This window comes from Megalobrama amblycephala, linkage group LG4 (genome assembly GCF_018812025.1).
Source record: "Megalobrama amblycephala isolate DHTTF-2021 linkage group LG4, ASM1881202v1, whole genome shotgun sequence".
Lineage (NCBI taxonomy): Eukaryota > Metazoa > Chordata > Actinopteri > Cypriniformes > Xenocyprididae > Megalobrama > Megalobrama amblycephala.
Window position 1 is genome coordinate 36,563,478 of NC_063047.1, and position 24,314 is coordinate 36,587,791.

At 36.0% G+C, this 24,314-nt stretch overlaps 2 protein-coding genes across 4 annotated transcripts in view; one reads left to right on the forward strand and one right to left on the reverse strand.

Moving 5' to 3' along the window:
• vcana (versican a) overlaps positions 1-3,644 on the forward strand; it is a 39,022-nt gene extending 35,378 nt beyond the window's left edge. For both annotated transcript variants that reach the window (XM_048189133.1, XM_048189134.1), the window contains exons 13-15: positions 1,211-1,355; positions 1,630-1,812; positions 2,349-3,644. In XM_048189133.1, the coding sequence (XP_048045090.1) occupies positions 1,211-1,355; positions 1,630-1,812; positions 2,349-2,494 (474 nt within the window). In that variant the 3' untranslated portion in view covers positions 2,495-3,644. The remainder of the gene's footprint in view (positions 1-1,210; positions 1,356-1,629; positions 1,813-2,348) is intronic.
• Positions 3,645-5,434: 1,790 nt separating this feature from the next.
• hapln1a (hyaluronan and proteoglycan link protein 1a) lies at positions 5,435-13,644 on the reverse strand. Of its 2 annotated transcripts, none has more exons than XM_048189136.1 (4): positions 13,368-13,644; positions 9,233-9,562; positions 7,510-7,812; positions 5,435-7,408 (listed from the first exon to the last, which is right to left on the reverse strand). In XM_048189136.1, the coding sequence occupies exons 1-4, from the start codon at positions 13,429-13,431 to the stop codon at positions 7,119-7,121; spliced, it is 987 nt and encodes a 328-aa protein (XP_048045093.1). In that variant the 5' UTR covers positions 13,432-13,644; the 3' UTR covers positions 5,435-7,118. The 2 variants fall into 2 exon arrangements, with proteins under 2 accessions (XP_048045093.1, XP_048045092.1); XM_048189135.1 differs by having other exon boundaries at positions 7,510-7,836.
• Positions 13,645-24,314: the final 10,670 nt, after the last annotated feature.

Consider the following 24,314-nt stretch of genomic DNA (forward strand, 5'->3'; position numbering starts at 1 on the left):
GTGCAAAATTTGCAGTTTTAATTTAAGCTAAAATTTAGATACCTTGAAATACATATGTATTTTGTCCACAGTGCATTTATCCACAGCTGAGAAAGATGACTGATGACATCATATCTGCAACATTGTGGGAAAATATAATAGTTGGAGAAGAAAAAGAGGATGGAGAGAATTATAGTGAATAAAGTTTTTCCATTATAGTAAATTACTCTGTGGCTGCTGGCTGTTTTTAAAAAGTCTCTGTAACCTTTAGGAGCAGTTAGATGTCTGCTTCTGCTACTTGTTAAAGGGCAAGTGTGAACAGTACAGCTGATGCTGGCATGACCTTGAGTAATCCTTCCTTTGACACTTGTCTTTTGCGTATAGTAGACCTACTCTTGTGATATGTGGCCACTAAATAAAATCCTTCCTAGCAAAGTAGTAGTTTTGTTTGTATTTTGTGAGGTTTATTTTATCTTCCAAATGCATTACACCTCTCTCTGCAGCTCCTTATTCCAGTTTAGTGGATGTATGTACTTAGCGCCCCCTACTGATGTGTTAAGTCACTTTCATTTATGTAGTGCTTTTTACAATACAGATTGTTTCAAAGCAGCTTCACAGTGATAATAGGAAAATTAATGGACAGAGATTGTTTTGGCTTTACGGCAGCTCTAGGAAAAAGTTATTATCGAGCTAAAGTTTTTGATTGAATCACTTCCGTGGTTAAAATCATTAATTATTAACTTAAATGACAGCTTTTTAACTGAAAACAGAATACTTTTAATGCGATCTTGCCGTTCATTTATGTGTTGTATGTGTGATGCTCAGTCTTTATTTACAATGTGGTATTGCCAAATGACTTGTCTGGCCCGCATAATAGAGAATTATTAATCGTTTCCGCTGATCCATGTGAACTGGAATCATATTGATAATGTTTTACCTATACATAGGGAAAGGAAAATCTGTGTCTCTGTCATTGTAATTTTAATGACTTCTATGTGTTCCAGTATGAACATACTCTGCCTGAAAGCTTTTTATGGCTTTCACACTGTGTTCAGTGACTTTAATTTAACAGTATATTGCTGTTTTTTACCCATGTTGTATTTGAAGTGGTGCAGCTAAACACTGTCATAAGTGTACATAAAATGATTACAAGATCTGAAACTTATTTCTATAGGATTGTTGTTTCCCTCACCTTGCCATTCTCAGCTCTATCTGTATTCTTCCCCTACAGCAATATGAAAACTGGAGACCGAACCAGCCAGACAGTTTCTTCTCCTCAGGGGAAGATTGTGTGGTAATGATCTGGCATGAGGACGGCCAGTGGAATGATGTTCCCTGCAACTACCACCTTACCTTTACCTGCAAGAAAGGCACAGGTGAGGTTTCAGCATCTGGGTGTGGAGCATTTATAGAATAATAGGGCATGTGTAGGTATATGTTTCTTTTCAGTGTAAAATCCAGTGTTCAGTGGCATTTGAACAAAACTATATAAATTTTATAACCAGGAATGTAATTGTGTGAAGCTTTGGATGACCGCTATACCCTAGGGTATATCTGTGGTTGTTTATAGACATGACTGTAAGATGAGAGCTGTTGTTTTAGATTTGCAGTGGTTCAGTACTCCACTAATGGTTAGTCTGTTGTCAATAGTGTCCTGCAGTCAGCCTCCTCTTGTCCATAACGCCCGCACATTTGGCCAGCCGCGCCCACGCTATGAGATCAACTCCTTGATCAGGTACCAGTGCAAGGATGGCTTCATCCAGAGGCATGTTCCCACCATTCGCTGCAGAGGAGACGGCTCATGGGATTTGCCTAGGATTTCCTGCATGAATCGTAAGTATTCTGTGAAAATCCAACACAAATTTTTCTTGATGAAACCATTGCTATATAACAAAATAATTTTTTAGCGTTTTTGAAAGAAGTCTCTTATGCTCACCAAGGCTACATTTATACAGTAAAACATTGATATTGTGAAATATTATTAAAGTTTTCTATTTGAATTGATTTTGAAATGCAATTTATTCATTTGATGCAAAGCTGAATTTGCGGCAGCCATAGTGTCACATGATCCTTCAGAAATCATTCTAATATGCTGATCTGGTGGTCAAATAAATAAATAAATAAAAAAAACTTATTATTATCAGTGTTAAAAACAGTTGTGCTCAATATATTTGTAGAAATAGTGATGAAATATAACGTTCAAAAGAATAGCATTTATTTGAAAAAGAAATCTTTTATAACAGTGTAAAATCTTTATTTTGATCAATTTAAAGTAGCCTTGCATTATACATTTTCTTTTCTTCTTTATTATGTTTTGTAATTTCTTGAGAAAAGAAAACTAATTCAATGTACTTGTATTTACTTTCCAGCGTCCAACTTCCAAAGGACATATACAAAACGATATCAAACATACAGAGTTTTTCGCAGTCATCGGAAGAGATCTGCAGAAAATTCTGTTGATGTACCACGACGACACCATCACCATGGTGTAAAACACAATCGGACACAACAATAGTTGCTATGGTGACACAACCATAATGCAAGGGCCTTTTTAATGTATTTTGATAGCATGTGACGGACCTGCCTGCTGTCTGAAAGAAAAAAAAAGAAAAGAAAAAAATTAAAAGAAAAGATTATGAAAAGGACCAGAAAAAGGGTCAAGAGTGGAATATCACTGGAATAAAACAGTGCTTTTTTTCTGTGTTTTTATTTTTTAAGAGAGATGGTTTTTGAAAACTATAAAAAGGACACATTCAGCTGGCCTCTGAAAACACAAAAAGATTATCTGACCTTCCCTCCATCTGTTCTGCTTCTTCTTACGCAGAATACGCAGTGCCTTCATAAATTATAGCTCACAATCCAGATGTAGTGAGCTATAATAGTGCAGCCAGAATAATTTTCATGGGATTTTAGCCTGTAAACCTAATGGTAAATTTTTAACACACTAAAAATTACCTATGATTCCTTTCAATCTTTTTTTCAAGTTTACAAGAACCACAGGTGTATGCAGACAGTCTGCTGCTTACTGAACAAATGAGAAATCATACACATGAATGTGAAAGAATATATATTTATATAGAGAGAGTGAGCAATGGCTCACGTTGAGTTAGTGTTTGTTTTGGTAGAAAAAAGGTCAATGATATAAAAAAAAACTGTATGCGATGTGGATGGGTTTGATATCTGAAAGTCAACACAATATGTTTAATACGGTATTCAATATTGAAAAGCCATGTAGATCTTAGATTATTTATATTCCTCTGTTTGATGTCTCTTTCAAGTGTTTACAATGCAGATCCTGTTAAACATACATTTAATTCCACCATTTTTTTTTTTTTTTTACATCTATAAACCATAGAAACTTCTTGTATGTATTTCACATCATTTCAACTTTCATCAACTTCAACTTTTCTTTTTTCTTGGACACTTTAAAACTATTTTAAAGAGAATGTACTTTGTGAGATGCTTAAAAGACTTGAACAAATGTCTTTTTAACAAGATGCCTGTAATTTATTATTTGAGCTGCTCCTTGTCTTCTCATGGTACATACTGAGAATTTAACTTGGCCAAACTGCACATTTACAGAATTCAGAAAATTAGTGTAAAGGACAGTTTGTCAAAAGCTGGCATTGATGTGACTAACAGATGACATTTGCAACTCACAGAATTTAGATGGATTTCGTTATGACATTTGGGGTGTATCAATGGACCAAAAGAAGAGTATTCAGAGTGACAGCTTTAACAGCAAATTGTTGTCATCCATTTGTTTATTCCCAAGCATTTTTCTTTGAGATAATTTCTTTTGTACGTTTTTCTTTTTTTTTTTGGAAAGTGCACATATCTTTTTTATATTTATAGTATAACTTGTTTATTGTCAAATGTGATTGTCTAAAATGTTTGTGAAATGGAAAAAAAAAATTGTAAGGAAAGTTTTTATGCCTTCTATGTAAACAAAGTTTATTATATTCTACTTGCATTCGTGGTCTTTTTTCATTGTGATATGAAGTGAGTTCTGGTTAAAGAGAAGGGCTTAAGGGTAGATGTAGTTAATAATTCTCAAACATTAACTGTGAGGTGACTAGCATTTTAATATGGGACATAATTTGATTTCTTTTTAAATTGACATAAATATAATATATAATATATTAATCTATATAACAATGTAATAAAATACACTGTGATAGGAGTAAAGTCATTGCACTTCATGTTTTACGTACATGGTTCATCAGCAATGCCTAATATTGACCACCAGATGGTATCAGTTCACTAACACAGACACTTGAGCATCTGAATAATTTAACCAAGATTCTAAAATGATGTAAATCATTTCATTGAAATATTAATTAATGATACCAAGCCAAAAAAAAAAAAAAAAAAAAAAAGGGCTCATTACAGTAAAACCCTTTAAGAAAACACTCAAAATTGTCTTTTGAGGCATATTATTATGTTTAACAAAAATAAAATAAAATAAAAATAAAAGGTTTCTTGGCTGTTTCTGGCCATTAGTATTAGTGTTCACAGACATGTAATGAGGTTCACGTGTGTTTATTCTGCTTTGACACCTGTGTGAATTAACTTCACTAAAAATGTTGCAAAAAGTTCTCGAAAAAGTTAAATGTTAGTGTTGCATAATTTGTTGGCAGATGCCATTTGGTTTGATATTGTGTTTTCTATTGTAATAACATCATTCAGACTTATGGGATCTGTTGTCAAGTTACATACCTTTGTGGATTATAGTTTACTAAATGCGTTGCATTTAAAGTCGCAATGTAATGTAGAAGGAAAAACAGACTTTTGATGTGCCTTGTGTGTTTGAAATCCCATTGCTATATTTTAATTTGACATGAATGTATTTCCCTGCTGGTACCGCTGTGTCACTGTTCATTAATACTCGTGGTTTTCTCATTTATGTCTTGGAAGACACAAACATTTTCCATTGCAGAAATCATTTATTTATTTATTTATTTATTTATTTATTTATTCATTCATTTTAAACAACTGGAATTAATTTGCATGTTAAAAAGAGGTTGAATTAGTCATAGAATATTGCATAATTGGCAAGCTTTCCCTGCAAATGCTTCCCAGACTTCTCATAGATCTTAAATCGGATAGAGTTACTCTGAATAAAGTATTTAATAAATATCCTCATATTACAGGCCTACACACACACAAACACAAAATCTCATTATCTGAAATCATGTACACTACGCCTGTCATATAGAATTAAACTTAATGATTCAGATAGCAGAAAAAAATCTGTACCATGATGAGAACTCTCTGTTCCTAAAATATGTGATACTATGCAATCAGTTTATTTCATGTTATTTTTATTTTTTTGTAAATTTAATCCATGCCTAGCCAAGCTTGCATTCATACTGCAACAAACATTGTGTACTGAGCATCTGGACCATGGTTATAGGCACTGTATAATGTTTAGTGGAGAATAAAAAAAAAGCCATTTCAATTTTTATAGGTTTTTATTTATTTAAAATGGATTGGATTCATAAACCATACACTGCACTTCAGATAAAAAAAAAAGAAAAAAAAAAAAAATTGTGCATGTAGACAAAATCAAACAAAATGTAATATATGTGCACTGTGGCTTCTGCAGTTCAAAGCTGAGTTATAGGTAGAGAATCTTTTCCCCTCCCATAAACAAACAACATATCAATACAAAGTGGCAAGTAATAGATGTTACGTTCATCAGCAAACACAGATCTTATTATCTGAAGTCATCCACACTATGCCCGTCATAACATTCCAATGTTAGAATCTATTAGAATCAAACTTAGGAATAGCGTTTTACATGGCTTTTAGTGCTGTTTTTAGTGCTATTTTTCAGAGGACAGTGGCATTACAATATCATTCAGTTGAGACTTTATATCTACACTTAAGCAACTAAGGCTCAAGCTAGTCTTGAAATGTTATTAAATATACAACTGGGTCCTAAATTATTATAACTTCTGTGTGTAGTTATCTGCCATAAAGCAAAAATTCTGTCACTGTCTGCAACTAAATACTTTCTATGCAGGGATGAACACATTTAAACAGTTTTCAAAATCTTTACCAAGGCAATCAAGTTCAAAACTGAGGAATAGCTTCTCTCATAATAATAAAAAAAAAAGTAGCAGGTGAAAAAATACATCACAATATTGCAAATAAAGGGTAGACATGAATAATAATGGAATTATTTATGAATATAAAGCCTCAGCACTACAGGCCAAACACATTCATTTGATATTTCAGAAAGATAAAATAAGGTCACAGTTCAGAGCATTGGATAATACACCAACACAAGAAAAAATATATAGTTTTAAGGACATTAGAATTTGAGTAAGATCACAAGTGTTTCAGGAAAAGAAAGGTGTCAGGTTCATTTACGGTGCCTTTGTTTTTCTGTTTGGGCAAGTTTCAAAAACTTTCTGTCAAGTTTACACTGTGAGTTAATATTTAAAAATTTTATTGCAATGTCACAACTGAGATTCTTGACAAACTCACACTTACTAGGGGTTTTTATCAAAATAGTGTGACTTCAACTTTCCTTCTAGCTGAATATACTTTCGGAATGAGATTTGTGTTTGTTTTTCATACATATGGTGTACAAAACTATATAAAATGTAAATGATAGATAAAATAACTGTTTACAACAATATTGTGATGTGATTGTTGCAGTATGGTCTTTACGGTATCCATTCTATAATAGTTATCACAGGGTGAATGTGATTTCACCAAGTATAGCATGTTCCTGGCTCAACATCTTTGTTGGTCCTGGTCCTGGAACAACATTCCAATCAAACAATCAGATTTGAGGGAAAAGCTTACAGTTTATGCCACGTTTAGGCTTACAACCAGGGTTTGGTGCTACGACATCAGTGTTATTCACTTGTCATTTCACTCTGATTTTAGGGATTTTATTAGGGTTTAGGGGTAGGATTAAATTTTCGGACAAGAATGTTATTCCAGGATTAACAAAATATATTAATCCAAGAACATGTCTTGGCAAAATCACAGTGACCTTTGTCACAGTTAAGGCTAGTTCATGCAAAAAGTCCTTCATAAGTTTGGAGGTGGAAACCGGTGTATTGCTTCTCTTTGGTTGGTGACAGGTGACAGGTGACAGGTGACATGTGACGTGAAGCGTTTCATGGTTGAGACTTGTAGCAATAGACACCGTACAGCTGCTGCTTTTTGTTGGGGAAGCCAACCAAGCGAACTGCAGCCTCTGTGGGGCTGCAATTCTTCCTGGGCCTGGAGATAGGGTAACGAACGCTACCGTCGGCTAGCCATCCAGCATCGCAACGGTCATATCCCAGCAGCTTCCAGGCAGCATACATATGGCCCACCTTTGCGATCTCAGCTCCATCTCTCATGCATGCGCTGACAGCCTCATCATAGTTCAGCTTCTTGGGCTGGATCAGGTAGTAAAAGCGGCCTGTGATGTAAAACGAAGAGTTTTAGGGTTGTGGACACAGACACTTAACATTCGATATGCCATTTTATATTAGAACTGAAGAATTGAGCTGTTTAACTTACCTTGAATGCTGGCTGTGAAGCAGAACACATCATAGCGGCTGTTGGACTTGTCCCTCCGGCCGTAGTTTCTCAGTCCGGCTGAGGTCCTTGCACCTCCGCAGGGCTCTCTGGGTTTGGTGATGGGATACTGCACAGTTCCGTCATTGAGCCAGCCGGCATTGCACCAGTCCAGCCCACTTTTCCATTCCGCGTAGAGCTGCTCGAAAGAGGCGACCACGGCGTCCTGCTCCAGACACGCAGCCTCGGCATTTTGGAAGTTGAGGTTGTACCGCCCCAAAGGAGGGGAGTATGGGAAAACAACCCCTGTGAATGAAAGTGAATCTTCCCCTAAGGAAAAGTTTGACTGAGTTTAACATTAGGTTGTTTTGGTGGATGTATTTTATGAGCGCCCCAATGAACGAATAAGAGCGATATTAGTAAAAGCCTTAGTTTTACAGAGCTCCCTGCTTAGTTGAAAAGATTTACGTTTTACGGTGTTATAAAAAACTGTATTTAAACAGAGAGAAAATTACTTGCAGGGTTTAGGCTTTTCAATCTTATACTCCATTGTTCCAAAGTAACAATAGCTAGTTGTGCCAGCCTGCTTCATTATGCTCATGCACCTCACTTCTCTGTGTACAGATCCCCATTGTTTCTCTGGAGCCAAGTCTGCAATGGTGGTCTTGGCCAAGAACAAGAACTACAGGATATTACTGGAGACTGAGCAAATGATAAGTGGCAAAAACAAAAGTTTGTGTCATCACATTTCGGCCCGGTTTCACAGACAGGGCTTAGCCTAAGCCAGGATTAGGCCTTAGTTCAATTAGGATATTTAAGTAGCTTTAATAAACGTACCCTAGAAAAAAACTTTACTGGTGTGCATCTTGTGCCAAAAGAATGGCTGTGACATATTTTAAGATATGTCAGTACTAGTTGCTTTCTGTTAAAACAGCACAAACATGCATTTTAGTCTAGGGCTAGCTTAAGCCTTGTCTGTGAAACCGGGGGTTCAAGTGCTAATGTGCAGCTTTGTGCTAATGCAGATGACTGTTTACTAAAATGTTTTGTTCAAATATGAATTATGAACTGTATAGAAAGTGAATAATATATCAAATATAATATATAATACTGTATAGAAAGTTTACACAGTAATGGCAAATTGCTGTAGATTACAGCCAGTTCATTTGTCAAGTGTGCCACATGTCATGAAAAAGTGAAGCCAAAACATTTTGATTGGCCCCTGGTGGCTGACTGCAGTATAGGTCATAAACCTGCCTCGCCATGTTATCAAATGGGACAAAAAATGCAATTACACAAATCCAGATAGTTTCTGTCATTTTAGGTAGTTCTTATCACACTGATGTAAGTTCAAGTGTTTGTTTTTTTTCCAAAAAGTTTTAGTTATCTGATGCTATAAAAAGGGGGCTCCACCTCAGGATCACTTACTGCACAGACTCGTGCTCCAAATTATGTAATCAGCATTGACCATTTCTGGGATGTTTTGGCTTCATTTTTCTACAGTGGAAGGAATTGGAGATCTTTTTTTTTTTTTTTTTTTTTTTTTTTTTTACAGTCTATGATATATGCTAATACAGACACATACATGAAAAATCTCTGCTGTGTTATGACAAGTTGGCTATTGATTGTTACATTTTCATTAGAATTTTTTACATTTTCTTTGGTGAATAAATTATTATTTGAATAAATGATTATTAATGTGACAGCATGAAAACACTAAAGTTACCTTGCAATTCAAGGTCCACTTCGACAGTCTTGTCATTCATGCCATTGATGATCTCACACCTGTATGTGCCATAGTCCTTGAGATCTAGGTTTGTAAAAACCAAGGTTGCATCATTGTCATCCGCCTCCAACAGGTAAACGCGGTCCTGGTAATTTCCGTAGGTCTTCTTGTGGAACCCCATGGACATCAACACGTCGGTCTCTGTAGAGTCATCCTCAAGTTTGGTCCACTTGATTCTGTTTCCGAACAAAGCGGACAGACCGTCCAGTCTGCAGGGCAGAGTGATATTGTCACCTCTGTTGGCGTAGACCTTGATCCTTGATTCACTATCTAAAATGAAACAAATGAAAGTTTCTCTCAAAATGGTTTCTTTGTATTGAAACCACACAGTAGGTCTATAGGATATTTGTTTTATACGTTTACATACAGGATGAGTTTAATTGTGCTAGATTTCCTACCATTCTTTTGTTGGTTTGATTTTATTGCTATCCAATATATTTTGTCTTAAGGTTTTAAAGAAGCCTGCAATCTTCAAAAAACTGAAAGAAACACAGTGCCACACAAATCTCAGCCAAATAAATACTCAAATTTAACGGAATCAGATGGTGTGCTTGCACACAAACTAGGATACCACAGACATCATTCTACCATTTTGTGTCAATAGGACACATGTTCCCCTCATAAACTGCTCACTGATGCTGTGTTTATATCTCTGGTTGTAGTTGCTTTGTCTGCTTGTGGTTAGGGGCATAATTGTTTCATTCAGTTCCTCAAGATGTTTCCTGATCTCTGCTTGAGTCTTGGAGGCCCCTGTCCATCACAGCTCCATTGTGGAAGATTTGATGGATATCAAGGAAACTAAAACCGACCCCAAGAGTTCTCCTTGCAAGCTACACACCACCATCAAAGTATCGATTACACAGCAGACATGATTTGATTTAGCTTAAGGCACCATTCAGTCTCTCTGTTCCCCATGGTTTAAACTTACCAAATCATTCAACCCATATTATCAAGTAATATTAAATCCTTGTTGTTTATCTACACCATCGACTGGTCGACCTGCAATCTAAGAAACAAAGACCCTTCTGTTAATAAGCATAAGACCATTGATTTAAATGGGTGTGGTTCCCTTTAAACTGAGTAAAGCATCCAATATGAACCATAACTCTATCAGCGGAAATTAGAAAAAAAATCAAATAAAATAAAGAAATTAATCATTTTATCCAGAAAGGACACAATAAATTGATCAAAAGTGACAGTCAAGACATTAATAAAGTTACAAAAGATTTAAATTTCAAAGAATCCAGAAAAAAAAAAAAAGGTTTTCACAAAGTATTAAGCATCCCGACTGTTTTCAACTGTGATAATAAATTTTCATGAGCATATTTGAATGATCACATGAACAACCTAAAAACATTTCAGTATTCTCAGTCAAGAAAGTTTTTGATCTGACAAGCACAATTTGAGGTACAGGTACAGGTATCTTCAACCGTATTATCTCCAAGCCTGTGACTTCCCCAGAACAGTTCTTAATGGCAGCCTCAGGCTCTTGTGCTTCTGACCAGCATGTTCTCCAAATAACCTTTACACACCCAGGTGAAGTGCAGGAAAACCTTTCCCATATACTCAAAACAAATATGGGACTCATTAGCAAGACTTTCTGTCTTCTGCTTCAAACTATTTACTTACCTTAGTCCTTTATTACCCCTCACTCAACTAAGCTGGAACCTTAACAATATGTGCCCAACCTGTGCTCAGAATGAATGTGCTTAACATCTGAGCGTTTCATGGATCAGAAGCCATGTTAAACTGTACTGTTCTCCATCTTTAATTATACACACATTATGACCAACTGATGAGAGATTCTTCTCTTTCCAGAAGCAATTAAAACTTATACTCATTAGCACATCTGATCCCTTTTTACACGTCATTGTGAGCCATGCACACTCTCTCTCTCTCACACTTTCTTCCTAATAAGCTTTCACTTAGGAGACAGTGTGCCAAAGTAGTACTCTGAGACCAGAAGGAACTAATCTCTCATCAAATGATTAAGCACACCCTCCAGTAATGACAAGGTTTTGGAAATTTATAACTAAGCTTTTTGGATTGGGGCTTTCTTTGTTGGCAGAATATCTGTACACCATCGCTTATGTTTTGCACAACTCTCAAATATCACCTCAAACCTTCTAACCCTTAATGTTCTTCATATACCCAACTCCCAGTAGTTCCCATGACACCCCATCCCCCATCTCCACCCACCCTTTACTCCTGCTCTTGTAAGCAAACAGAAGGAAAGAGTTTACTCTTGAACGGCAGAATGGAAGTGCTGTGATGGTTTGAATATTTAAGTGCCTCTTTCCCACCCACCAAGAACTGAGACAAACTTAGATAATCATGACGGCAGGAGTCATAATAATGTAGTAATGACATAAATTATAATAATAATAATAAAGTATTATAATAAAATAAAATAACAAATAACAACAATAAACATACATTTCAATCATTTTAAAATGTTAATTTAATAAAAATGTAGAATTAAAAAAAATAGGGTAAGAGAATAGAAAAAATATTTAAATGGTGAAATAAACATATTCAAATAAAACAATGCTTGACAATATATTAAAAAAGAAAAAGTTAAGTAGGCAGGCAGACTCCAAAAAAATCATTCAAGTTGTAAGAAAATAGGTTATATAACCACACCATCAGTGACATTTGTAAACCTATACAAACAGAAAGGGTGCTATAAATGTAATTTTAAAACAATCATTCAACATGGCCATTTAATACACATGTTTGGGCCCCATCTTGTACACATCTGCTGCATAAACTGTGGGGTTCGGAGCCCTTTACGACGCGAAATGATGCTCTCTGTGAGGTATACAACCCTAAATGCATTAAAACACACTGATTAGAGCTTCACGTCTGTGTATACAAGTGTCATATGGAATCACTCCCTCACAGTTAGACAGTCCTGATGGCTAAACTTCACTTCCTACACTTTGCTGAGCAAGCAGAGGTCAGTATGGGGTATGAACATGAATTATTGCACACAGCTGGACAGCACTCCCTCTATCATAACCATCACTTGTGCATTGACATTTAGAGTCTGTCTCTGTCCCCCCCTGTTTGCAAGCGTTATAGTCAGTTTATTTGAAAGTCCTTCCTTCATTATCTCCCCTTTTCTCTTGCCCATCACACACAAAGCCATTCTCTTTCTTTTTCACACACCCCCCTACTCAGCCATGCCTGACTAATGGCTGCATTATGCCTTGAACTGAGCCTCCGTGAATCAGGCCTGTCTTGAGTAGTCACTAAGAGCCCAAAAACCATAAGAAACTTTCACTACTTGCTCCAGTCACCACCTTTTCTCCCTCAGCCCCAGCCCAACCCAATCCATTCACACCCATGAATTTACAGAGCATTACCTCAGACGGAAAGAAATTGCATTCAGCGAGGGCTCTTTACATTTTTTCAGAGGCTGTTAATCTTGCTGTAGCTCTTGTCAGATACATACATTCAGTGGATCAGTGTTAAATCAATGGCCAACATACAGCTGGGAATATAAAGATCCACTGTGTGGCTCTTCAGCCACCAATATGCTCCTGACATCATTGGCTGTCAGGAACCGATCTTGCATTTACCCTCAAGAAAATGTAATAGATCTGCACTTAGCCGAGCCGCCTTTCACGGTCAGTTCGGTGATGGCTCACATAACCCACTAACTGTCAACAACTGTAAAACAACTGTTAAATTACCTGCTGCAGATGTTTTAGAGCTTAGGAAAATCTGTGCTGAGCTGAAATCTTTGTGGGAGTGGGTGTGCATGTGTATAGTGGGAGGAGTCTTGGAGCATTTTAGAGATGAATAGTGGATTAATACAAATCTAGTTCATTGTCTGCATTGTTCATCCATGGTAAATATTTTTTATTGTCTTATTCCTAATTCTTATTAGCGTCTAACTTTGATGATTTAATAAATAACCCACTATAATAATTTCTATAATTTAGGCCTATTCTGTGCAGTTTCTGAGTATTACATTTATCAAATGCACATAGACACATAAACAGATGCACGCTGAACAGTAAATTCATTCATTCATTCATGCACGAAGGGATCAAAAAGGGGTTCTTACCTTGTGCTTCAACATGTAGACTGCTTGCAAAGAAAAGCAATGCCAATGAAAACAGAGCGATCATCTTGTCTTTTTTTTTTCTTTGCCTAAAGGCCTCTTGACTAGACGAGCAAATGAACAAAAAAAAAAAAAAAAAACAGGGGGGAAAGAATAAATGCAACCAGGTAATAAAACTGGAGAGTGCAGAAAAATTCTTTCTTCCCGTTTCTGTCGATGAAGAGGTGTAGGTGTTGGTAGTTATGCCACAAGAAAGATTGGGCTCCTAAGAGGTCCATACAAAAGGCTTATATTGAAGCCCTGGCCAATTGTGGCCACTCCCCCTCCCCTTAGAGAGAAATGAAGCCCATCACCCTACATTTTGTGTGTGTGTGTGTGTGGACTCCCTCATTTAAGAACAGCTTCCCTTTCTGCCATGCATGGCTCTCCGTTTAGATTTAAGGGAAGACGTGTGGACCACAATGTGTTGTTTGTGCTGGCTACAGTATGGTTAGAAGGATTTATATAAGGACTATCATGTAACAATGTCTTTAAAATGAGAAGAAAAAAAGCATTAAAGACTGGAAATAAATATTTTTTTAAGCCTTATGAAAGACTTTGTGGCAACACATTGGTTTAAATACAGTTTAAGTTCTCCAAATGTTGATAGATTAACTTTTATACAGGCACCTGGTATAATAGTATTGTAATACCAGGAACCCACTTTAAATATTTCTTTCTCAACATTAATCTAAGGTCTTCAAAGTAAATCTGTCCAACAGTGAGCATGTCTCTCTAGAAAAAATGGACTCCCCACTAAGAATATATTAATTCAAAACATTGAACATTATTCATATGTTCTCCAAATGTTGAATTACACAACCTCTCCACCTGCTTGTAATACATGAGTAGTGCAGCATGACTTTGCTGATTGATTTTTCATTTGCTTCTACCTGCTGTGTTATGAAGTTTCACATCAAAGAATGCCAGACGGATTTATGATCAGCCAAGAAATCCAACAAACATCCACCTTCCCATTTGCCCATCTCCTCAGTACCTCTTGAAACCTCTTCTTCACCTAACATAACCCGTTTTTCAGATTACTTAATGGAAGCTTGTATTGATAAGACAGGGTCGTAGTAAAGATATGACCCACTTCACCTAAACAAAAGTGTGTCTGGACTCTAAAAAGACTTCATTATCACAGGAGAGATAGGATGGGGATGTGAAAAGAGGGTGTGTGGTCTGTCAAAGATGTTTTCTTAGTGGTCTCGATGGAGTGATGGTGAGAATGAGTAACCTGTTTAACGCAAATGATGTCCCATCGCAGTTATTTCAGCTGTGATTTACAGATTCTAGGTGAGAAAGACACCCTTTATCCCCACAGGACTAAAGCTCCATCAAGTCATATGTTCCCCACCCTGAAAAAAAGCACACAGAAAACAGAGGCTGTTATGCCAAAACCATCACAGTGACTGATTTACACATACACACACACACGCACACACACGCAAAAACTATGGAAAACGAGGAAGGGTCTCTGGGTTGCAGCATGACTGACTGGAAATCTCACCTCAGCATGGATGACTCATTTTCATTTACGTTTCATGGGTACTGAATGGTAATAATGTGAGTCTAAAACACTTATTAATGTTTGATTACCCTAGATGATGTCATGTGTTGCTTGTTTTGTTCCAAAGTACTTAAACACAAAAGGACCAATTTGCTGAAGTAATCATGGCAGTTATGAAAGCTAGTTTGGGCAGTTTGACTGTTTGCTTTTGAAGCCATTTTAATTTGTTTAAAAAGTATAACAAGGTTTAGTTTTGAGTTTTTAAAGCCAGGCTCACACTACAGGAGTTTTAAAATCCTAAACGATTGTGAAATCTGGTTGCAGCAAACACATAAGGAGAATCTTCACAGATTTTATTCTCTCAAATCTCAAACCTGCACACACTACAAGATTTGAAAATTGTAGCACAGCACACACTATATTATTAAGATTATCATGCCCAGAGGAGCACCTCACGTGATCTCATGGGGAAGAGTATGCACAGATCCGATCTTTTGACCATATCCGATTTTTTGGCCAGTGTGTTTACATTCACTTTAGACATGACTGGTATCGGATATCTGTGTTTACAGTAATTCCTGGCCAATATGATTGTCACTGATAGCTTTGCATGCACATGATAGACCCTTGGGTTTTGAATGGCCGTACTATTAAAATTATATATTTCACGTCGGGTGGACAACATATGGAAGTGGCTCAAAAAAATTGGATCTCGTGCGGATTTTTGTGTTTACACGTGTGCAACAAATTCCGATCTGTGTCAGATGTGAGCAAAAAATCTGATTTTTTTGTGCCAGTGTAAAAGTAGCCTATGTAAACATATGTAGCAGGGGTCCGTTCTTCGTACCTCGCTTAATACATCTGAGATTATGTGACAGATGCTAGATCTTCTAATCGTGATAACTGATCTCTGGCTAATAATACGTGGAGTAACTCGTGAACAACGCATGGAATTATGTTGATCTGGACTCATTTCAATCAGGAGAATCCACTGTAAGTAATGATGTGCCATTTTCTACAATCTATGCATGTTTCATGAAGTTATAAATGAAAATGGCATGTGATAGATAAATTTTAGTTTTAGTTAACGTCTGTGCGCTTGTGGGGTTTTATGTGTCATAATTGCGCGAGCAATGTCTCGCGATCGACTTATTGGAATATGTTGGACTCATTTTAATCATGAGAATCTGCTGTAAATAATGATGTCCGAAGCATTTTTCATGAAGTTACAAGCCAAACCGCTGCATCGGTTTATTATTTACATATGGGTCTTGTGGGGCTTCACATACAAAAACTTGCTCAAGTTTAGTCAAAGCCCAAAACAATTATACTCGTTATATTCTACTCCGTGAGAATTTTCAAATGACATATAACACATGCTTATCTGAGCTGTATGATGCTTTTGACACATTGGAGTTCATAGTAGTTGTAGTTAATTATTATATTTAGTAGTTAAGTAGTTAATTATTATATTTTTTTTAATTATTTTTCAGCAAATAACTCAGCAGTACTTAATGGCTACATTCATTGTAAAGTTCAGACCCTAAGCTTTCAAATGACACATATTTTGTGATGATCATGGCAGGAGTTTTGAAAAATACGATTATTAATTTTTTTGTAGCTAGGTGGCACTTGCGGGCGGTACACTCCGTTTTAGAGTGACGACTCGGCACTCGTTGAACACAATGGTTGGATGCATTAAAAAGCTGAAATTTAAAATGATACATTTAAAATGATACCTATTTTGTGTATTCTTGGTTTCTTAGTAATTTGATTATGAATTTTTTTCATAGGGTGTCCTGCCGGCGGGACATTTCAGGCTTAAGGGGTAGACAAAAAGTGTAGAGCTAAACAGAACACTTAAGTATGGCCTAAATCCTTCTGCTTTATTAGATTATGAACCCAAAGTCTTCTTTGGAGCCAAGGCTAGGGAGTTGAAACCATGTCTGGTTATATGTGGCTATAAGCCATAATGCACATCTGGAACATTTATGGTACATGTAGCCATACAGTTCATTTGGGTTTATTCAGCAGACTCACAGTCTTCACCAAGACTGTGAGTTTTTTAGACTTGAAATGCCCCTAATTCTGCCTAGTGATGGCAACATAATAAAAACACAAGCTTTTACAGCAACACCTACCAAACAAGCTTCCCAGTGTTTAATAGATGACGCATGGAGGTACTCGCCTCATATTAAAGGAAAAGTTCACCCAAAAATCATTTACTCACCCTAATATGACTTTCTTTCTTTCATGGAACATGATTGAAAAAAAAAATCAGAAGTTTATAGTAGAATGTCCAAGTTGCTCTTTTTCATACATTGAAATGCAATGGCCATCAAGAGAGGTTTTTTAATGATGTTTCGTAAATACTTAAAACTTTATGTTACTCAAACAAATCTATCATATGGTTTCTGAAGATTTAGTATACACGGGTGGTTAGGATAAATTTGATGAAGTTTTTCTGATCAGGAGCTTTGCTTGATCCCAGTCCTCTTTCTGTGGAAGAGATTGGTATAGACATTGTGCAACATTGCTAAAATAATAAAAATCTAAAATAAATAAATAAATTCAAATTTAAAACAAAGCCTTTTAAGATACTCTTTGGGGATACTTCACAAAAAAAAAAAAAAAAACATTCTGTCTCTATTTACTCTTATGCATGTGGATTCATCAGTCATTCTGTTCATCATATAAAGTAATTGTGTCTCTTCAGAAGACTGTGATTAAACTGCTAGATTCATTTGGATTTTTTTTTCTTCATGAACTTTTTGAATCATCAAAGTTTTGGTGGAATGGACTTTTGATATATGAACAGAAATCTCTAAGGGTTCATTAAACATATGTTGTGTTCTGAAAACTATTGGGTTTGGAATGATATGAGGGTGAGTAAATGGTGACAGACTTTTCATTTTTTGGTGAACTATCAGTAACATAGAACACACAAAAGGTAAAATATCAAGAAAATATAAAGCCCTTACAATGAATGACAATTCTTGTCTGAAAAATAAAGTCAGAAGGCTTACTATTACAATTTCACCACCCAAATGTTATTTGTTTCAGCAATGATTAATGAGTAATAATTACATAATAGCAACATGTAAGTGATCTATTATTTTAAAATCCTCATACTGATCCCTTTTCCCTTAGAAGCACTAGTTTCTGTAGCACTGTAACATATAGTTAAATTGCCTCTGTGCAGAGATTAATCTTGATAAGCAATGGCGAGAGATCCCGATTTGATATGCTGCACAGTGCTTTGCAGTGGGAAAGCTCCCAAAACAAACAAGGCACTCAAATGTGGGTGTGTGTGTTGGCTAAGCTTTCCCATGTAACATATAGGGTTCCCATGTAACATCCTATTGCACAGTACAGTTATTAAATGACTCATTTGTGCATGTGTTTCTGACTCAGTGAGTGAATACACTCCCATGTAAGGGAGTGTAACCAAACTTATGTGTAGATGCAGTGATACTGTGCATAGAAAAGCAATGAACATCTATGAGATAAATCTCTTCTGCCCCACCCAGGACCCTTCCACAAACATACACCATTTCAGAGCCAAAAGACTGAGGTGCTGAGTGTATTAACAGCTGGCCAGCAGTTTCCATATCATGCAGATGCTCTGTGCTTTCAGCATTTGGCAGGGTGGTACAGTTCCCATCACCGTCATGCTGTTTTCTGGATGCCTTAGGACACATGAACGAACAAGATACTGCTTATGCAAAACAGTGCAATATCAGGTTTGATAACATTCATAAAAGGTGGATCTACTAAGACAATTGTGCATTAATTACATGAATCGGCTTATCAATGAAATAAGATGCTGTAGATGTTTTCGTGCAGCCAAAATGCCCTTTCAACAGCTACGTAGAGTTGTGACCAGTGACCCATGAAACTTGAGCTCATACGCGTTACCCATACGTCATAGTTTGGACGATAATTAGAAACACAGGCGCTGCTCTCATGGGTAAGTTGTGTGACGTGTGTGCGCACCTCAAAGGACTTTACTGGAGCATGAGAGACAAAGGCCCTATTATGATTTTTATTACTCCAGATTTTCCTATGACTTCAAAATACAAATAATGAGATATCAAGACTGATTACAGTTCAAATGGTTCTCAATAGTGAAATGTATCATTAGTAAAAGCTCTCTAGAGAAGCAGGAAAGCAGCACAGAAGGTGCTGACTAATTGTGGGAGTGTGGGATTATGCAGTACTCTTGTCAGCATTTAAAGATCATCAGATCAGAAGAGATGAAGGGAGTATCTCTTGTGATGTCATTGCAGATTCCCCATATGCATTTCATTAGTTGTGCTTTTACATGTTTGGCACAACTGTGTGGATATACCATCTGTGCTCAATGCCTGGCATTTAAGGTGGTGATGGCATTGATGGCCTTCATCACTTCCATTTACTTGTCACTGCGTGAGCCCAAAACCAGGGTGGCCTAGACCCAGATTGGCTGGATAATAGAAATGTGATCCTACAGCTGTAAAACCACTGGGGCATCTGGGGTTATTAAACAGTTGCATAATGCCATAAAATACAGACTTTTTTGGTAGGAGAACGAAAAAAATGGGAGAAATCAAAATTTGAACTTCCTCTAGATTAAGAACTTTTTCCCCTTCACAACCTCAACTCGCCTACCATTCAAACATACAGAATATACAAAGTCTTACAAAACCAACCCCCTGTTACATAATGTATAAAAGCATTGCATTTTAAGTCTGGGCTATAAACCTGCATATATAAACATGCATATATTTTATTTATTATTCATGTATAGTCATATATTTGTACTTTAACTTTGGTTGGTTAATATTAACATTGTACTTTTGTTGTATTTATAAGCATTTTATTGTAATATTGCATTTTTTTGGTTACACTTTATTTTAAGGTGCCAGTATTACAGTGTAATTATACATTTAAGTACTGAGTAATAATAATTAACTGCATGTACTTACTATAGGTTTAGGATTAGGATGAGGGTTTGGTTTAAGGTTAATTGCATGTAATCATGCATCATTTCTAGTTATTAATACAGTAACAGCATGTAACATGTGTAACAATGACAACTGTAAAATAAAGTATTACCCTTTTTTTATTGCATTTTTCCCCAAACGTAACCCTATAAAGCCTGACATTTGAAATAGTCAGGAAAAAAAAGTCTATTTTTTTTTTTTTTTTATGTAACACTTTGTTGAACCTTTAGTTTTTTTTTCCCCTTTTTTCCCCCCTTTGAGCATCAGATTTGATCTCATGTAGAAGAATATGGAGCTCATACTTGAGGAGGGGGAAAAATATTCAGAGGTGCAAACTGAGCAAAATATTAAATTTGGTGCAGTTGCTGATATTTATATGTCAAAAAAAAAAAAAAAAAAAAAAAAAAAAAAAAGATTTCAATTGGATGAAAATGGATGAAATTCTGATAGCTTGTAACCAATGAGATCTTTATAACAGTATAGCAGACCACTTACATACAATCATATAAATATAAGTTGTCACTCAGTCTCCCAATAATGTCTTTATAATATGTTATTTAAATACTTAGTTTTATGATCAAAGCACTGTCGTTTTCATTCTGAGGGGAAAAACATATAAAATGATGACTGATAGATGTACAAACAAATGTTTCTCAATTTGATACATTTTAACATGATTTTTCTAAAAAAAAAATGTATGGATTAGTTTTTTCAGTTCAGTAAATATTCATCTTGACTTGAAATAATACTAACAATATGAAAGTTATTCTCATGCTTTATAAAAATCAGTAAATATTTCATAGCAAAAAAGCAGAAGGCATGTAATAGATTGGAGGTTTATCAGCAAACTTTTGAACATGTTGATAATTTAGAGGCCTTAGAATTTTGCACATCAAATATGATATAGCAGGCTTTATAGAGTTAAGATGAAAAATAATTGGTGGACACCCTGAACAGGTCAGAAAATAAATTTGGGTCCATTTTATGAGAAGGTGGCATAGGCAAACATTCTGCATTACTAACATTTTCATAAAATGCAGCAATTATAAATTCATCATAAAGTAAAGGGACTTTCACAGAGTCCTCCCCCACCCCCTTCTCCAGCCTGGCTCTCCATCAAGTCTCTAGGAGCCTGCGTCAGTGTGCGGGCTGCACTTTTTAACTTCATGACTTATCATGTAACTGTTAAAGCCCAGACTATGCTATCATGCCTTTTATAACCTTCTATATCTTTAAATCATGCATTCATGTGATGCTCAGAATTTGGCATTCGGCTATTGGCAGCACTCTCTACCAGTTCTTACTAAGTGCTTTAAGCCTGCACTGACAGTGTAAGCATAACGCTGTTTTTCTGTGCATGACTTTATTGAACATATTTGTTGTAGTTATGTAAGTGTTGAGAGTGAAGGTTGGCATGCACGGTTTGGTGCAAGTGAAATAATGAGATCATTGCCAGGCTTACGCTGTAAAGTGAGGCCAATGAAACAGAGAGTGTAATTGAGAGGTAACCGTCCAGAAACATGCTGTGGCAATTGTCTGTGCTTGCCTGTCACTGTGGTGCAAAGTCACTAAATTGTGTTCTTTGTGGTTTTGGTGCAACAGCCACGTAAAGACTAGGTGAAATCAATACAACCTCTGCCTGAATGAAAAACAGATGGGTCAAATACGATCATGGAATAAGTATTCTAGAGCAACACTGAACTATTATGAAAGAGTAACTATTTCATAATAGTTGAACAGCTTGATAATTTAAACAACAGCACATTTACTTCAAGGCTTTGGCAACAGGAAATTATACTTAATATTTATGCCTTTAAACCTGACTATTAAAGAAATGACCCATGCTGGAAGCGCCTACTGGTATTTAACAGCCACTACACCTGGATGTGTACTTGAATAACCCATTCCACCTACAGTAATTTTCTGAATCTGGGTAACTGTTCTTCAGGAGGATAACTTTTTTTTCATCAGTAGGTGTGCAGTGTATATTGTAGTTTTAAGGTGGTAGTCTCCACTGTTCCCATTGCTTGTCACATCCAAGAGAAACTGGGGCACATTTCCTGACTAGCCTGAGGGCTTGCTTAAATTGAGTAATGGCCACATGCTTTCTGCATTGAGTTGAGTTTTCTTTGCCAACTGTTGCAGGACTGACCCACTAGCTGCCACAAAAAGACCTCAGAGTTCATAAAAAACATCAAAGCATAACATGTAAATTTAACCTCCAAATGTTTTATATAATATATAACCTTGTTTTTTGATAATCTAAAACATTGAATGACTGTAAAACAGACCGGAAAGTACTGCATAATTACAACAAATTTACAGCGTAACTTTCGATAATTATAGTGTACCTATACAGTAAGTACGTGTAAGTATAGGGGAACAATATGTAAAGTATTGGAAATAAAGGGGTAACAACCAGGAAAATATCAAATTATTTATACTGTAAGTATTTTAGAACTAAGGGGTACTTACACTGTTATGATAGACAACAATCTTACGTTTGGGAGCAATTTAGCGAGAAAGTGCACTGATTAAGTTGTTTCAAGGCAAGTAGAAAGAACTATTGCAATCTTTTTTAATACACGGGGAAATATGCTTTTGTTTCATGTAGTTACTGGGTAAATATGACATTGCGGGGCCGTAAATTAAAGTGGTGCTTGTTACACTCTTGTTTCATGTAGTTACAGGGTAAATATGACATTACGGGCGTAAATAAAAGTGGTGCTTGTTACACTCTTGTTTCATGTAGTTACAGGGTAAGTAATTAAAAAAAAAAAAAAAAAAAAAAAAAAAAAAAAAAAACCCGCAAACAGTCATATCACTTGGAAAACTTTATTTGAAAAACAACTTATTTCAAAACAGATTTAAAGTTACAACACTTTTTATTCGTTTCTCTTGCTTGGCTACCTCCTCCTCTTGTTCCTCTTCTTTTTCTTTCTTTCCACTGATGAATCTTAAGAGGGAATCCCATTTGCTATTCTGTATGAAAAGAAAATACAGTAGCCTACACCCGGAAATGTGCTCACCGTTTACTCATCTTTTACCCTCATGCCATCTGAGATGTATACCACTTTCCTTCTTCCTTTCACTTCACTTCACTTCACTTTCACTTTCCTTTAAGATGAACACAAACAGGTTTTTAGGAAAAAATAAATCATCTGTGCTCAGATGCTTCCTGAAGCATTGTTTTGAAATCGGCCATCACTAAATAAGTCGTTATTTTGTTTTTTTTGGCGCTCCAAAAATATTCTCGTCACTTTATAATATTAATATTGAACCACTGTACTCACATGAACCGATTTAAATATGTTTTTAGTACCTTTATGGACCTTGAGAGAGGAAGTGTCCATTGCTCCCTATGGAGGCCTCACGGAGCTATCGGATTACAACTAAAATATCTTAATTTGTGTTCTGAAGATGAACGAAGGTCTTACGGGTGTGGAACAGCATGAGGGTAAGTAATAAATGATAGAATTTTCATTTTTGGGTGAACTAACCCTTTAATGTCATACTTACCCTGTAACTACATGAAACAAAAGCATATTTCCCCATGTATTAAAAAAAAGATTGTAATAGTTCTTTCTACTTACCTTGAAACAACTTAATCAGTGCACTTTCTCACTAAATTGCTCCCAAACGTAAGATTGCTGTCTATCATAACAGTTTAAGTACCCCTTAGTTATAAAATATTTACAGTATAAATAATTTGTTATTTTCCTGGTTGTTACTCTTTTATTCCCAAGACTTTGCATATTGTCCCCCTATACTTACACGTACTTACTGTATAGTTACACTATAATTATTGAAAGTTACACTGTAAATTCTTTGTAATTACGCAGTACTTTCCGGGCTGTAATCTAAAGCGTTACTGTAAATACTAATAATCAATTTTTATTTTTTACTTTGTAAAAACTGATAAGTCTGGCATTAGTGAAAAATAGTTTCACATTATGTGAGAACAAACACACAAAACTATTTATCGAAAAGGTTTTAAGCATTGTAAAATGTGCACACTTATCTACCTGTAGTCGAATTTCCACTCATATTTTTATGTGAATTTTAATATTGCATAAAAATGCTCAAAGAAACCCTCAAGATGAGAATATCCCCGCAAGATCAAGAGCTAATGGACGGGTCCAATATATGGTTACACACGCGTTCTTTCTCAGTTTTTACATTAACTTAAGATGTAACCGACACCAAAACAGCATTTCAACATATTTGCGTGTAGGCTATTTGAATGTTTAGGTGCGTATCTGTAGCCCACAGTATACTTTGATTATGCGTGTTCCGTCACTTAATACATTTTTAATAACACCGTTTAGTATCAAACACATCCCGCTGTTAGCAACTGCATTTTACAGCACTCACTTATTTGGCTAATTTGGATGTCAAGTTTGGGCTTAGGAA

Coding starts and splice junctions, on each gene's coding strand:
- hapln1a (XM_048189135.1), bottom strand. CDS start 13,431: ATGATCGCTCTGTTTTCATTGGCATTGCTTTTCTTTGCAAGCAGTCTA. Junction 9,563..13,367: donor TCTACATGTTGAAGCACAAG/GTAAGAACCCCT, acceptor GTTTCATTTTAG/ATAGTGAATCAAGGATCAAG. Junction 7,837..9,232: donor AGTGGACCTTGAATTGCAAG/GTAACTTTAGTG, acceptor ACTTTTCCTTAG/GGGAAGATTCACTTTCATTC.